At 13.6% G+C, this 15,188-nt stretch overlaps 2 protein-coding genes across 2 annotated transcripts, besides 27 other annotated features; both read left to right on the plus strand. All coding sequences in view use genetic code 6, as the record gives it.

Moving 5' to 3' along the window:
- Positions 1–239: 239 nt before the first annotated feature.
- Positions 240–285: a microsatellite.
- Positions 242–285: a microsatellite.
- Positions 286–463: 178 nt separating this feature from the next.
- Positions 464–552: a microsatellite.
- Positions 470–556: a microsatellite.
- Positions 519–561: a microsatellite.
- Positions 523–562: a microsatellite.
- A 1,882-nt stretch (positions 563–2,444) lies between these two features.
- Positions 2,445–2,469: a microsatellite.
- Positions 2,470–2,724: 255 nt separating this feature from the next.
- Positions 2,725–2,787: a microsatellite.
- Positions 2,788–3,996: 1,209 nt separating this feature from the next.
- Positions 3,997–4,038: a microsatellite.
- Positions 4,039–5,002: 964 nt separating this feature from the next.
- Positions 5,003–5,080: a microsatellite.
- Positions 5,025–5,109: a microsatellite.
- Positions 5,110–5,275: 166 nt separating this feature from the next.
- Positions 5,276–5,373: a microsatellite.
- Positions 5,282–5,347: a microsatellite.
- Positions 5,349–7,005, plus strand: IMG5_100350 (hypothetical protein; the record flags this gene model as incomplete). Its single annotated transcript, XM_004035324.1, has 2 exons — positions 5,349–5,400; positions 6,866–7,005. The coding sequence occupies 2 exons, from the start codon at positions 5,349–5,351 to the stop codon at positions 7,003–7,005; spliced, it is 192 nt and encodes a 63-aa protein (XP_004035372.1).
- Positions 6,879–6,935: a microsatellite.
- Positions 7,006–8,073: 1,068 nt separating the features above from the next.
- Positions 8,074–8,110: a microsatellite.
- A 1,045-nt stretch (positions 8,111–9,155) lies between these two features.
- Positions 9,156–9,227: a microsatellite.
- Positions 9,156–9,242: a microsatellite.
- Positions 9,168–9,227: a microsatellite.
- Positions 9,180–9,225: a microsatellite.
- Positions 9,243–11,239: 1,997 nt separating the features above from the next.
- Positions 11,240–11,290: a microsatellite.
- Positions 11,246–11,291: a microsatellite.
- Positions 11,292–12,303: 1,012 nt separating this feature from the next.
- Positions 12,304–12,372: a microsatellite.
- A 312-nt stretch (positions 12,373–12,684) lies between these two features.
- Positions 12,685–12,728: a microsatellite.
- Positions 12,693–12,722: a microsatellite.
- A 286-nt stretch (positions 12,729–13,014) lies between the features above and the next one.
- Positions 13,015–13,070: a microsatellite.
- Positions 13,071–13,700: 630 nt separating this feature from the next.
- IMG5_100360 (short chain dehydrogenase reductase family , putative) lies at positions 13,701–14,274 on the plus strand (the record flags this gene model as incomplete). Its single annotated transcript, XM_004035325.1, has 3 exons — positions 13,701–13,950; positions 14,093–14,190; positions 14,257–14,274. 3 exons carry the CDS (start codon positions 13,701–13,703, stop codon positions 14,272–14,274), a joined length of 366 nt encoding a protein of 121 aa, XP_004035373.1.
- A 94-nt stretch (positions 14,275–14,368) lies between these two features.
- Positions 14,369–14,428: a microsatellite.
- Positions 14,381–14,435: a microsatellite.
- The last annotated feature ends 753 nt before the right edge of the window (positions 14,436–15,188 follow it).

The following is a 15,188-nucleotide window of genomic DNA, read 5'->3' on the forward strand; positions in this document are numbered from 1 at the left end:
TTTAATTTTATCTTTTTTTATAAATTCTCACTTTTGTATTCTTCTAATACTATAAATATATATATATATATATATATTTTAATATTTTTTGGTTTTTTTTGCTTAATTATTCTATGGGTTCTTGATTTGGTTTTCTTTTTAACTTAAAAACAATAGGATTTTTTTCAATTTAGTTTTAACATTGTTAGAGAAGATCAAGACTAGACATATTTTTATATATAATTTTTTAATAAGATTTTTAAAAAATATAAAATTATATAAAATATATAAAAATAATAAAATATACATATTTCCTTTAATTAGAATATACTTCTATTTATTTTACATTCATTTTTATAAAAAAAGAATAATATTTATATTAATTTTTATTTTTATTTATAAAGATTTGTTCAATTTTATTTTTTTAATTGAAAAATATTATTTAATCTATAAATTATAATTTTTTTCAAATAAATATCATATTTATTTTTATATTCATATATTATATATTTGTATATGAATTAATATTTAATATTAACATATTATATTATATTATATTATATATTATATATTATATTATATAATAATATTTTTTTTAGTAAAAGAGTAAATATTTTTAAAATATATTATAAAAAAAAAAGATTATAATAAATTTAAAGAAAATTGAAAATGAATAAAAAACTTTGAAAAAATACTTAATTAAAAAATATATATATATCATTTTAATATTAAATATTACAATTTTTAAATTTTGATTAATAAAAACTATTTTTAGTATGATTTTATTTAATAAATATATGAGAAAATTAATATGGATAATATTTTTTATTTATTATTATAAATAAAATCTTAATAAATATTTAATTAAAAAATATTATTATTAATTTATATTTATATTTTTTTGTTTTAATTTATGTTTTAAATAATATTAATAATTTGTTTTCTCATAAAATATTTTAATTGCTGTTAACTAAGTGGATATGAAAGTGGTTAATGTGTTGAATCATTAAATTATATAAATGAAATAAAGTTTTGCTAATAATATTTATTTTAATATATTTGCATACCTAAATAAAGAGTATTATTAATATATAATTATATAAATAATCAAACTTTATATATTAATATTTATAAATAAAATTCTAAAAGGAAGTTTGGCCAGATTATACCGTTTCTTCAAAAGACTAATTAATTGAAGATATATTTATATAAAACATCGAATAATAATTTGTGAAAGAACTAAGTTCAAAGTAAATAATATAAATTTTAGCATTTTTTTTTTTTTAAAAAAAATATTAATTAAAATAAATTTTATTTTTATCTATTTATAGTTACAATGGATCTATAATACTATTAAATTATCAAAGTTGTTTTTATTCATATAAAGAATTTTTATGTAAATGGAATTTTCCCAATTGTATATATAATGGTAATAATAAGTATTATTTTATTTATTTATTTTTTAAAAATATAAAGAAAATTAAACTTAGCCGATTTGTTAATCTTATTGTGAATCATATTTTGATAATTGCAAAGTTATTTTTTATATTAAATATATTTGTTTATATTTAACTAATATTGTTAGTTTGATTCAACTTCTTGTGCACTTAGTTACTAAAATAAAACTCCTGGATTAAATGAAGATTGTTGATAGAAATAATTTATATATAAAAAAATAATAATAATTAATATTTTAGTTAATGATATTATTTTAACAAACACTAAATTTACTAAAAATACATATAATATATTATTATAAATATTTAATTATCAAGTTTAATTATTATAACCTTTAATATTATTATTATATTAACTTGATTAATTTTCTATAGTATTTAATGGCATATTTATGTTAAAATTATGAATATATCCTTTTTTTAATACCTTATTGTTTTTTTGTTTTGAAAGTAAATATTTATTAAAGTCATATTTTTAATTAAGGACATTTTTTTATTAAAAAATATTTTAATTTAATTATTTTATATTATTTTCAATTTAGTTATTTCTTAATTAAGATGAACTTCTATTTCTATAAATAACTTTTTCTTTTTATAAAGACTCAGCTTATTTTTGGGTAAATGTACCATTTTTTTGTTTTATTTTAAAATTCTAAATTTTCAAAAAATCAATTTTTTTCGATAAATTTAAACAGTCAGTTATTTTTTTATAATTTTTTCTAGAATTTTTTTCTTAAAAATTATTATCTTTCATTCCTTTATTTATAGATAAAATTAATCCATTTTAACTTAATGATGTACTTCTTTTTTTTAAAATAACTTATAATTATTATTAGGGCTAAATAGTTGAATTATAATCATAATTAGAATATTATCTATCTTTAAAAAATGAGTTTAAATTATTATTTCTGTTAATTATGTTAACTTTTAGATCTTCTTTTCTTCTTTCTGTAGCTATTCTTTAATTTAATTCTACTAATTTTGGTTTATCTTACTGATTTAAAATACTAATTTTTAATTATAATTTTTAATTTTATCTGCGTTTAATTTTGTTTATTTCTTCTTAAGATTATCCAAAATCATATCCTTAAAAAATATTACTTTTACTATTAATTTATTTTAGATTAATGTTATCTTTTTTATATTTATTTATAGAAAATAAATTTTCTTTTCTTCTAAAAAAATTAGGGGTAAAAGAAATATTTTATTAATTATCAATTAAAAAATTTTAATTTTTTTTTTCTTAAATATTTAATTTATATTTTTTATAGAAAATATAATTTTCAACTTTTTTTTATAAATTTTCATATTTTTTTTTTTCTTGAAAATTTTATATTTCTTCTTTTTTTAACAAAATTAACTTTTCTTTATTTTAAAATTATTCTTTTTTTTTTTTTTTTCTTAATATGACTTACAAATCAAATTAACTTCGTTAATTTAATTTTTTAATCCTTAAAACTAATTTAATTTTTTCCAAATTTTCTTTTCAGTCTATATTTAATTCCTCAAAGAAATTTTTTATAGGCATTAATTTTTTAAATCTTCTAAAATACAAAAAGGTAAGTATTTTTAAAGAAAACATCCCGCAAAACAATAAACTTCTAAATAAACACTCTAAACCTTTAAAAAATATTCAGAATATTCGTAATTTTCATCTTAAAAAAGAAACTTTTCTTCCCCAAAAATGGCATATTCATTAAGACTTGCTATATTAAGAATAACTCCTTTTTCCGTCTTTATTTATATAATACATTTCCCATTAATAATAATCCATATTTTTTCATTGTTTACATCAAATTCATTAATTATTTAATCTTTTGTAAAATAATGAATTTAAATTTCTCTAATTAAATTATTTATTATGTGACTGTTTTATTTTAATTACTAAAGCTATTATATTGATTTTGTTAAGTTTGTATATATTATTTTTCTTTTTTATTAATAATTTTATAATATTTGCAAATATTCCTCTTTTTGTAAAATCATAGTTAATTCTAGTTCTTATTTTTCCTTTTTTATTTGTCCTTAATTTTCTTTATGTATTAATTTTATAGGTTATATACTATTGGAATGATTTTAATTTATCAAATATGTAAAATCTGAAATGTATGATTATTTTATGTTACTTAAATATATATATATGTAGTTTTGTGTATCATATTAATTTATGTCTTGTTTTATTTTTAGGGCTTAAATAAACTTTAGATTAATACAAAGTTTTTTTTTTTAAATAAAAATATCGTTTTTTTTTATATTTACTTCAGATATTAAATCAAAGCATTAGTATTTTGTTTCTAAAAATGAAAAAAAATTGTTTATATAATCAAATTGATTTAATATATGTTATATTTCCTTTTGTAAATAAATAAATATAATTTAAAAAAAAAAAATTATATATTTTTTTATAATCAAACTTTCAAATTACATATAGTTTATTCTTAATTTTATAATAAAATATTTAGTTATTTTATAGACTTTTTTATTTTTATAAAATAATTTTAAAAATTAAAAAAAATTACAGATTTCAACCCCATATCTATTTTTTTTAGTTATAAGTTTTTATTATTTTATTATTATATTTTTTGTAATTATTTATTTTATAGAAATCATATAGTCATATAGTTAATAATTTAATTTATTTTTTAAAATAAATATAATGAATTTTGAAATAAAAGTCCAAAAAGAAAAAAAATAAAATCCCGTAAACAAATTAATAAATTAAAATTATTAAAACGAATAAGGATATAAATGCTATCCCACAAGCCAATTAATATAATTAAATTACGATTTTCAAAATATCTTACCAGGATACTATAATAGGATATTTGAATACATTTAAGGTTAAAATAAAGCCGTATTAGAAAATTAAAACCTAAACTCTTGTAAAAAAAATATAAAAAATATAAATTAAAAATTATTTTAGAATCAGAATATGATGATTCAATGTTTTTAAATTTATATAATTTACCTGATTTTTTTGTAGAAAGAATATAAAAAGTAAAAGAATAAAAATATTTATATAAAATAAAAAAATAAAAAAAGGAATTAAATCCTAAAGAAATGGATTTAAATAATCAATAAAAATATTGGTTCAAAATAGCAAAAAATGATTTAAAATTAGAATTTAATTAAAAAAATTTACAATAATTAGTTTGTGATATATTTAATTTAAAAAAACAAGAAAATAGCTATTTAGAAATTCATGAAATGTCTGAAATATTAGATGAGGATTAATATGATTAAAATATTATATATTATAATAAAAATATAAAAAAAACAAAATATTTATAAGAAAGCAGTGGGTATGATATAGAAAGATAATTTGAAGATAATTAAATAAATAAAGAAGAAAAAGAAAAAAATATAAATATAAATAAGTATTAAAAATTAAAAGATTCCATCGATTCAATTGAAATATTAGAAGAAGAAGCTTAAAAATATGTTGAGGAAAATAATAATCCATAAGATATAATGAATAAAAGTAAAGATTTTAATTTTTAAAAAATTAAAGAAATTAAGAATATAGGAAAAGTAATTGATAAATAAAAAGAAAAAAAAGAAACAAGTAAATAAAAAAACAAAAATCATTATAAATATATATATATAAATAAATAAATAAATACATAAATAAATATATATATATATATTTATATATTTATATTAATAAATATATTAAAATAAAATATTTTTATATATATCTTTATTTATTTACAAATGATTAAGATTCCTTAAATATTTTAAATAAGATTATAATATAGTCTAAATATAAAATTATAATCAAATATGTTTATAAATATATAAAATATTAATTTAAAAAAAATTCTTAAAAAAATTAAAAAAATAACAATAAAAATAATAATAATAATTTTAATAATAATAATAATAACAATAATAATAATAATTATAATAATTATGATTATAATTATAATTATAATAAACATAATTTATTTTTAAACTATAAGATGTTTCTTAAATATATTTTATAATAGACTTTTTTATTTTCATTCAAAAATTTCATTATATTTTAAATATATTATTACAAGAATAATATTAATTATTTTTATTAGCTTTATAAGATTTTACTTAAATTAAATTTAAAAAAAATATTAATAGAATTAAACAATTTTATATGATCTTTAAATAAAATAGAATAAATATTTCTTATTTTATTTTAATTAATTCAATTCTAAAATTATAAATTTATATAAAATAATTTTTTTATATTTTTATTAATTTCTTATATGGTTTTTTAGTATTTTTTCTTATCTAAATGAAAAAAATTAAATTCCTACTTTAATATTTATTTTTTAGATTAAATATCTTAATTTTTAATAAAAATAAATCAAAATTTATATAATGTGAAAGGTTTCTTTTTCTTTAGTTTTTTATTAAAATTTAAGAAATAATCTTATTTCAAATTAATGAAAATTATAAATTATTTTTATTTGAAAATAAACATTGTCTTTAATGAAATTAAAATAAATAATATAATATAATATATTAATTATATTTTATTTTTTATTAGCAATTAGATTAATTAAGTAATAAAATATAAATACTCAAAATAACTTTTAATTAATTTATAAATTTTTAAAGAGGATATAGAAGAAAATAATTAAAATTGAAATAATTATTCTACTAATTCTAATCAATAAAAAAATTATCTGAATCTCCACTTTTGTTAAAAAAATAATTTTTAATATATAATTGAGAATAGAATTTTTTTATTTTTTACTTTCATTCAAACTAATTATATTATGTTTATATTTTTAAAAAAATAAAATATTCTAATTACATATTTAAATATATAAATTTACAAAAATATAGTATAGTTAAAATATTAATTTTTATATTATAAAATTTATATATATATTGTATTTTTATTATATTTACTTTAATTTAAATCATTTGAAGACTAAAAAATATGATTTTTACATAAAATTATTTATTACATAAATTTTAATTAATTTTAATTAATTAAAGTATTTTAATTTATAACAACTAAATATTTAATATGAATAAAATTAAAAAAAATATCAATATAATTAAACTAATTTACTATATATTAATTTTTATATTTTGAAAATATATTTTTACGTTTAAAAAAAAAAAAAAAATGAGTAGAACTCAAAAAGTAAATGTCAGAAACTTATCAAAAAGTCAATACGTAAAATACAAAAATATTCCCAATTAAGATTTTCCTAAAAAATGTGAACCTGACTCTTTAACTATATTTACATAATTAAAATAAAAAGACTCCATATGTATATAACAATATTTAAATTAATCAAATTGTAGCATAAAAATTCCTTTACCAAAATAATCTACATAAAATTAAATAATAAATACAAGTACTAGCTTTTAAAGTTTACAAAACTAACTTCGTATAATGTAAATTAAATGACTTCTGGGTCAAATCGTGCTCTAAGTTTAAATTCAAGCAATAATAATAATAATAATAATAATAATAATAATAATAATAATAATAATAATAATAATTGTAAATTAAAAAATGATTTATAGCAAAAATAATAGCAATCGAATATAAATCCCTAAAAGAATATATTGAAAAACTCGTCTACTATGATATTAAATAACTAAAATAATATTTTAGAAAATTATAAAAATAATCAGTTCAGAAAAAAGGAAGAGAAAGAAAATGAAAAAGATATCACTATTTTAGAACATAAAAATAATATAGAAAGAATAAATATTTTAACTAGTGAAATAGAAAGACTAAATGACAACTTGTAATCAAAAATTAAAGAGAATCTACTCTTAGAGGAAAAAAATATGTTAATTTGTTAATAAATGTAAAATATGTAAATTGAATTTTCCAAAAAACAATCATAATAGTAATTTTAAAGTATAAAAAAATGTAAATGTGAGGAAAAAATTACTTATTTTAATCAAGAAATCGAAAGATTGAATTAAATGATGTCTTTTAAAGAAAAATAATACGACGAAAATTCACAGAAATTAATTTAATAAATCGAGGAAAATAATCACATAAAAATTAAAAGGATTTAGAAAATTAAAATTTGTAATATATACTTACTAAAATTTAGGTATTAGCCACATTATAAATTACAGTGCTTTATTATAAAAAATCCTATATATGTCTTTAAACATTAAAATTTACTTACTAAAATTTAGGAAGAAAAAATATTAATTAATTGAATAGAATAAAAAAGTGAACGAAATCATTAATAAATATGAGGAAAAAATTAGCGTTTTTTCAATGGAAATTGAAAGTTTGAATAAAATTTTAAAATAAAAAGAAGATTTCTTAGATGAAAATGTTAATAAATAAATATAATTTTATAAAGAATAACTAGATAATGCTTAAAAAAGTTATTAATAGTAAATTTAAATTATTAATAAATAAAAATTAGATGGAGAATAAATGAAAGACAAAGAAATTTTGAAATTTTAAAATATAAAAAATTAATTGGAAAATGAAAAAAATTAATTAGAAAGATTATTTTAACAACTAAAAATAGAAAAGGAAGAAAATTTAAAAAAACAAGAAGAAAAAATAATAATATATGAAAAAAATATGAAATAACAAATATAAAATATATAAATATATGAAGAATAGATATAAAAAAACGAAGAAAAAATTTAAAATTAAGTCTAAGAAATTAAAAAATAAGAAATAAAAATAAAAATAAGTGAATAAGAAACATAGAATATAAGTGAAGAATATGAAAATATAATAAATAAAAAATAAAAAGAAATAGAATTATTATAAGAAAAAAACGATTTTTTAGAAAAAAATTGTGAAGAGAAAATAAATATTAAACAAATATATTTTAGTAATGAAAAAAATACATTAGAAACCAAAAATTAAATCTAATAATAATAAATATAGGAATTTAAAAATAATAATCAGATTCTTAATTATGAAGTTGAAAAATTGAAAATAAGTATTGAAAAAAAATAAGAAAATATAGAAAATTTTAAATAAAAGGAAATATAAATGAATCATATTATAGATTCTTTATAGAAAATATAAATCAATATTAATTGGAAATTACCGATTTATAAAATTAAAGTAAAATTGATATTTAAAACTTAATTAAATAACAAGAAATTATAAAAAATTTCGAAATTGAAAATTTAGAAAAATCCTATAAAAAAGACATTTAGGAATTAAAAAATATATTAAATAACTAAAAAAATATTTTAAAAGAAAAAATTTCTGATTTTCTTATCAACTTAGTACTTCTTTATACTGAAATAGAAAATCTAAAAGATTAAAATTCTAAACTATGGAAAGATAATGAAGTTTTGAAAAAATCTTGCTAAGATATAGAACTTTCCTATCAAGAAAAATTTGTTTAATATGAATAGTAAATGAAAAGAATAACAGTTAAAAATTGTAAAACGAATTACTTTAAATTAATTAGAAAATAGAATGCTAATAAAATAAGTATTAATAAGAAATTTATTAAAATTAATTATAAATTGATACTCTGAATTAGTAAAGTAATTAGTTTTTGAAAGAAAATTAAAATCTTTAATTTTAAATAGAAAATTATATACTAGATGTATTATTTAAAAATTTATAAATTTATATTATTTTAATAGATCAATAATAAAAAAAAGAAGTTTAAAAATTAAATAAAATTTTATAATAAAAAGAAAATAGTTTAATAGATACTAATAATTAAATTATCAAATAAAAAGAAATAAATAAAAATATCCAAAATAAAGTAATATTATAAAAATATAATAATTATATATATATTAATATATATATAAATATAAATATAAATATAAATATTATAATATTATAATATTTTTTTTTATTTTTTAATTAGCTTTTATAATCAATTTAAGAAAATGATGAATTATTAAAAAAATTAAGCTTTTATGAAAATACTATTTATGAAAGAGATTAGGTTATTATATAAATAAATAATTGTCTTTAACAATATTTGATAAAAGTATTTTTTTTTCTTATTTTAATTATTTTTTTGTTTAAAAGATTGTTTTATTACTATCTGAAAATGAAAGATTAATTGTATAATTTACAGAAAAAATGGAGCTAGTAATAAATGGAAATAATAAATAAATTTAAATTCTTAGAGATGATTTTGAATAATATAAAACAACAATCCTACTAAATGTATTTATTAATATTAAAATATAATATATAGTCTTTTTTTTCTAGTATTTTTTAAATTGCATTGAATTAGAAAGAACCAATAATTATAACAAAGAATTAATTGAGAATAAATTTTCTTTAAATGAGCAACTCTAATATATAAGGAGTTAATTTAATTAATTTAATTCTGTATTATAAGAAAAAAGAGTGAACAATTAAAGCAATTAATAGTCAAAAAATAAAAAAGTATTTATTTTATATTTAATCTTATTAATAATTTTTTATTTAAAATAATTTAGCTTTTAATTAAAAGTATTTTAATAAATAAAAATGAAAACTCATTCTAATAATGAATATTAATTAATTTTTTTTTTAAATAAAATAATCTTTATTAATTATAATGAAAATTCAAAAAATTATTTTATATATATATATATATACATATATATTTGTTTTAATATTTATTAATTAAAATATAATTTGCAAATTAATTAAAAACGCGCGTAAATAAAATATTATATTATATATTTTATAAATATTAAAAAAAGATATTTTATTTATTTTATTTTATATTGTTTTTTTTAATTTAAAAATATAAATAAAAATAACATTTTAAAAAAATTAAAAAAGAAGAAAATATTTTTTTAATATTTTAGTTCATATACTAGTTTATATGTAACTAAATTTAATTATTATTTATTATTTTTACAAAAAAAAAAAAAATAATTACATTATAATCAGAAATTATCAATAAAGGTATTTAATATTACTAAAAAATTAAATTATTTATTATTATAGATTATATAAAATTTATTAATTTTAAAATTATTAATAGTATTTTTTGAAAAAAATATTTTTTATTTATATATTTCTATATTTTGGGCTACAAAAATAATAGATAATTAATTTTTTTTTAAGAATTTAAAATTTTTAATACAATTTTTCTTAATAAATAAATAAAATTTTTAAATAAATCAAAAAAATTGTACATAAAAAAAAATGAATTTTTAAGAATTATTAAATAAAGTTTTTGTTGAATTAAGTGATTTTTAAATTTCTAAAAAATCATGTTCTAACATATAATAATTTATTAACACACCACCAATTTAAAATTATAAACATTAAAATTTTAAAGAAATAAATACACTCTAAACTAAATAAGAAACATAATTAATGTAAAGCTAAAATCAAAATACATAAGAATTTAATTTCACGCCAGAAAAAAAGTATGTATTTATCTAAAGTACGAATGAAAGTAATAAATTAACTACTTAAAGTTTTTTTTTTACGGAAATAATTTCGAAAAAAGTAACAAGACAGTTAAAAAGTAAAAAAATATAATATGAATAAATTTTTTATAATAATATTTTAAAAAATATAGTATAGTAAGTGAATTTTAAATTTGAAAAAGGATGAAAATACGATTAAAATATATAAAAATTTCTAAAAAAAATAAAAATAAGAAAAAAAAGAAAATTTTCTAAAGAAAAGTTTTAAATAATTTTTAAATTTAAAAATAATCTTTAAGTTATATTAGAATTTATAAAAAAAATTATATTAAAAATAATAAATATTATATTTTTATAATATTTGATTTATATATATTTTGTAATTAAACTTTTATATATTTAATTATTAAAAAATAATACAAAATAATGAATTATTAAAAAATTTAAATATTATAACAAAGATAAACATATATATAAATATATATATATATTTATATATATATATATATATATTTATTTTTATAAAATTAAATCATATTTTAAACTAAATGGGAAACGTTGATAATAAATAAAACGATTTTTAAATATACAACGATATAATTGATAAAAATACTATCTATAATGGTATAATTTTTTTTATATTACATAGTAAAAAAAAAAAATATTAATAATTTAGACTTAAAATTAATCAAATAACTTAATGATGATATTTATGGAAAAATAAAAGTTTTTTAAAGCACAAATTATTAATATGAAATAGCAATTATAAATGTTTTTACTTAAAATGAAAATTTAGTAAATGATATAAATTAAAATTAATTAAAATTAATACAGCTAAATAATGATAAAGTTGTATTATTATTATATTATAATAGTAGTTATATATCAACATTATGCTAAAATATTTGGAAACTATAATTTTATTATGAGTATTTTATATATATATATTCATTTATTTTGTATTAAAAAATATACTTATATATTTATATATAAATTTTAATTTATTAGGTATTTATCTTATAATTTATAATTTCATTTGACAAAAAGAAAATAAGAAGTTAACTTTTATTAAGAAAGTGAAATTTGGCATATTATATTTTCGGTTATATAAGGTCTTTATTCATTAAAAATAAATAATATACTTCATGGATCTATACGACCTGAAAACATATTAATAAATAAATAAGGAAAAATAAAAATATTACCATAAAGCGTTTTTAATTAAGCTAAGTATTTATTTTAGTATTTTATATATTTATTTTTTTAAAGAAACAAACTAAGTAATTATATGTAATCATTAATGGGATTATAAAAAGCTAATTATTTATCACCAATTTTATTAAAATAACTTGAAATGTAATAACATAACCCAATACATGATGTTATGAAAAGTGATATATTCTCATTAGGTTTGATAATATTAGAAACTTCTATTTTACATGATTAAGATATATTATATGATTATGAAAATTTCGATTTTGATAAGAAAGTTATTGAGGCAGATTTATAAATGGTAAAATATAAGTATATATATAAATATATATATATATATATATATATATATATATATTTTTAGTTATATATATATATATATTTCATTTTTTTTTATTTTATATTTATATATATTTCAGATTAAATTTAGATATAGTTAATAACTATATATTTTTTTATAATATGCTCTTATTTTAGAAGAGTAAAATAGGCCTAACATTGATTTTTTTATTGAATATTTATAAAATATTAATGTATAAGTTGCTGATAATTTATTCTAATTTAATTTACATTATAATTTTTATGATTAAAATACAAATAATTAAATTGATATTAATTCTTTAGATTAAAGTGATTAAAATAGTTCTTTTGAAAATGATGATACTTAATAATCTTTTTATGAAGGTTTTTTATATATTTTTATATTTTTATGATTTTATTTTTATTATTTTAGATTTTGAAGGACATATTTAAAGAAGTTAATGGACTATTTCTAAATGAAATAATTAATGATATTAAATTATAATATAATCATTATTTTTTAAAAATATTTATATTTATTCTTAAACTTAATATTTTTTTATTACTTTTTATAAATAAATTAATATTATATTAACATATAGAAAAACATTTAATTTTTTTTTTTACTGAAAATGAATTTTAATATAAATTTTTTTTATAATAAATATATAATTATGAAAAATAATTTAAATACTAGTAATTTTATTTATATATTAAAATAATAAAAAATATTAAATATATATTTTTTTATAAAATATTTATAAATAATTATTTTTATAATTTTTTCAAAAAATATCTTTATTAAATTACTTTATTTAATATATATTTTTATTCCTTATTAATAATTATGTAATTTAGATTTACTTAAATTCTTTTTTACTAAAATAATATTTTAATTAATATATTTTTATAAATATATAAAGATATATAAAGAATAATTAAGAAATTTCTAATTTATAATTTAAATCTTATTTTTTCTTCATAAATTCTTTATTAAGTAATAATTAATATAAATAAAGTATATTATATATAAATTTTAACCCACTAAAAATACAAACAAAAATAAACAAAAATAATAAAAATTATAAAAAATAAAAGCTAAAAAATTAACAAAATGTACTACATTAGAGCAATCCAATTTATCTTAAAAGGTCAAAGAGAATTTACAATAAAAGGTTACGATAAAACAGCTAAAAATTCAACCAATAAGACACTTAAGTAGACTTATCTAGTCAACATATAATTATAACTGGCGCAAACAGCGGTATAGGCTATTCTGCTGCCTATGAATTAATAAAAAAAGGTGCTTATGTCCATTTAGTTTGTCGAAATAAAGAAAGAGGCGAAGAAGCATTAGAAAATTTAAAAAAAGAGACAAATAAAGACTTAATTTCTTTACATTTATGTGATATGAGTGATTTTGATTCTATTAAAAATTTCGTAGAAGAATATTAAAAATTAAATGTTCCTTTAAATGCTTTAGTGCATAATGCTGGCACTATGAATAAGGATAAATAACTAACAAAATAAAATATAGAATATAATTTTGCCACTAATGTTGCCGGTGTGGCCCTTATGACTGAAAAGTTTATTCCTTTAATGGAAAAAACATCTTAGACTGCTGAAGATAAAGCAAAAGTTGTCCTAGTAAGTAGTGGAGGTATGTACACTTAAAAATTAGAATTTTAAGATTTTAATATGAATAAATAAAATTTCGATGGATAAGTATAATATGCCAAAAATAAAAGACTAACAAGTTGTTTTGTGTGAAAAATGGACATAATTATATACTTAAAAAACAGGTATTTAATTCTATTCAATGCATCCAGGATGGGTTAGATACACCTGTATTACCTGTAGCTATGCCAGAGTTTTATAAAAGATATAAAAATGTACTTAGGTAATGTTATTAAGGTTCGGATACTATTGTATGGCTTTTATGTATTAATTATAAAAAAATTAAAAGCGGAGAATTTTATTTTGATAGAGAATCTTAGAAAAAACATTTGTGTATTTCTTTAACTGGACATAATTAAAATGAGGTAGACGAATTTTATTAAAATATTTAGAAAATTATTAATTGATTTTTATTTTTATTTTTTTGTAATTAAATTTATATTTTTTATTTTTTTTTGTAAATTTATAATAGTTTTTATTGGTTACTATATGAATTAAAGTCAAAAATTTTCATATTATTATTATTTATTTATTATTTTCACAAAAAAAAAATATATAAATAAGTTTAAATATATATTTAAAATTGATTATTAAAACTGAACTTGAAAACGTAAAAATAAAAATGTATATTTTAATATAGGAGAAGTAAATGGGATTATAAAATGAAGTTAATTCAAATGATTAATTTAAAAAAGAATTAATATATTAAAATCGATAAATATTTTATATTGAACAATAAAACAATAATAATTTGCTTTTTGAAAATAAAAAAAAAATACTTATTAAATATTATAAAAAATTTATATTAAAAATATTAAATCTTTATATTATTTTAAATAATATATAAAATAATTATATAATAAATATATTAATAAAAAGAATATTACTAAAATAAACATCTTTTTATTTATAAAAATATATTTTAAAAAAGTTTTTTGGAAATTAAAATAAAAATATCATAAAATGAAGTTTAGGTTAATATAAATTAATTTAGTTACATAGATAATGTTATTTAGAATAAATTTAAAATATTTTTTTTTTTTTTTCAATATAAAAAAAAAGAATCTTATTTTTAAATATTTTTTGTTTATTTATAAAAAAAAATATTTTTATTAATTGGTATTTGATTTTCTTACATAAATTTATTTAAGGAAAATAATTAGGCAATAGTTTTTAAAATATTTGTCATTTAAAATAAAAATAAAATATATTATTCTTATT

The sequence above is a fragment of the Ichthyophthirius multifiliis genome (assembly GCF_000220395.1).
Source record: "Ichthyophthirius multifiliis unplaced genomic scaffold scaff_1120509250845, whole genome shotgun sequence".
In the NCBI taxonomy this organism is placed as follows: Eukaryota; Ciliophora; class Oligohymenophorea; order Hymenostomatida; genus Ichthyophthirius; species Ichthyophthirius multifiliis.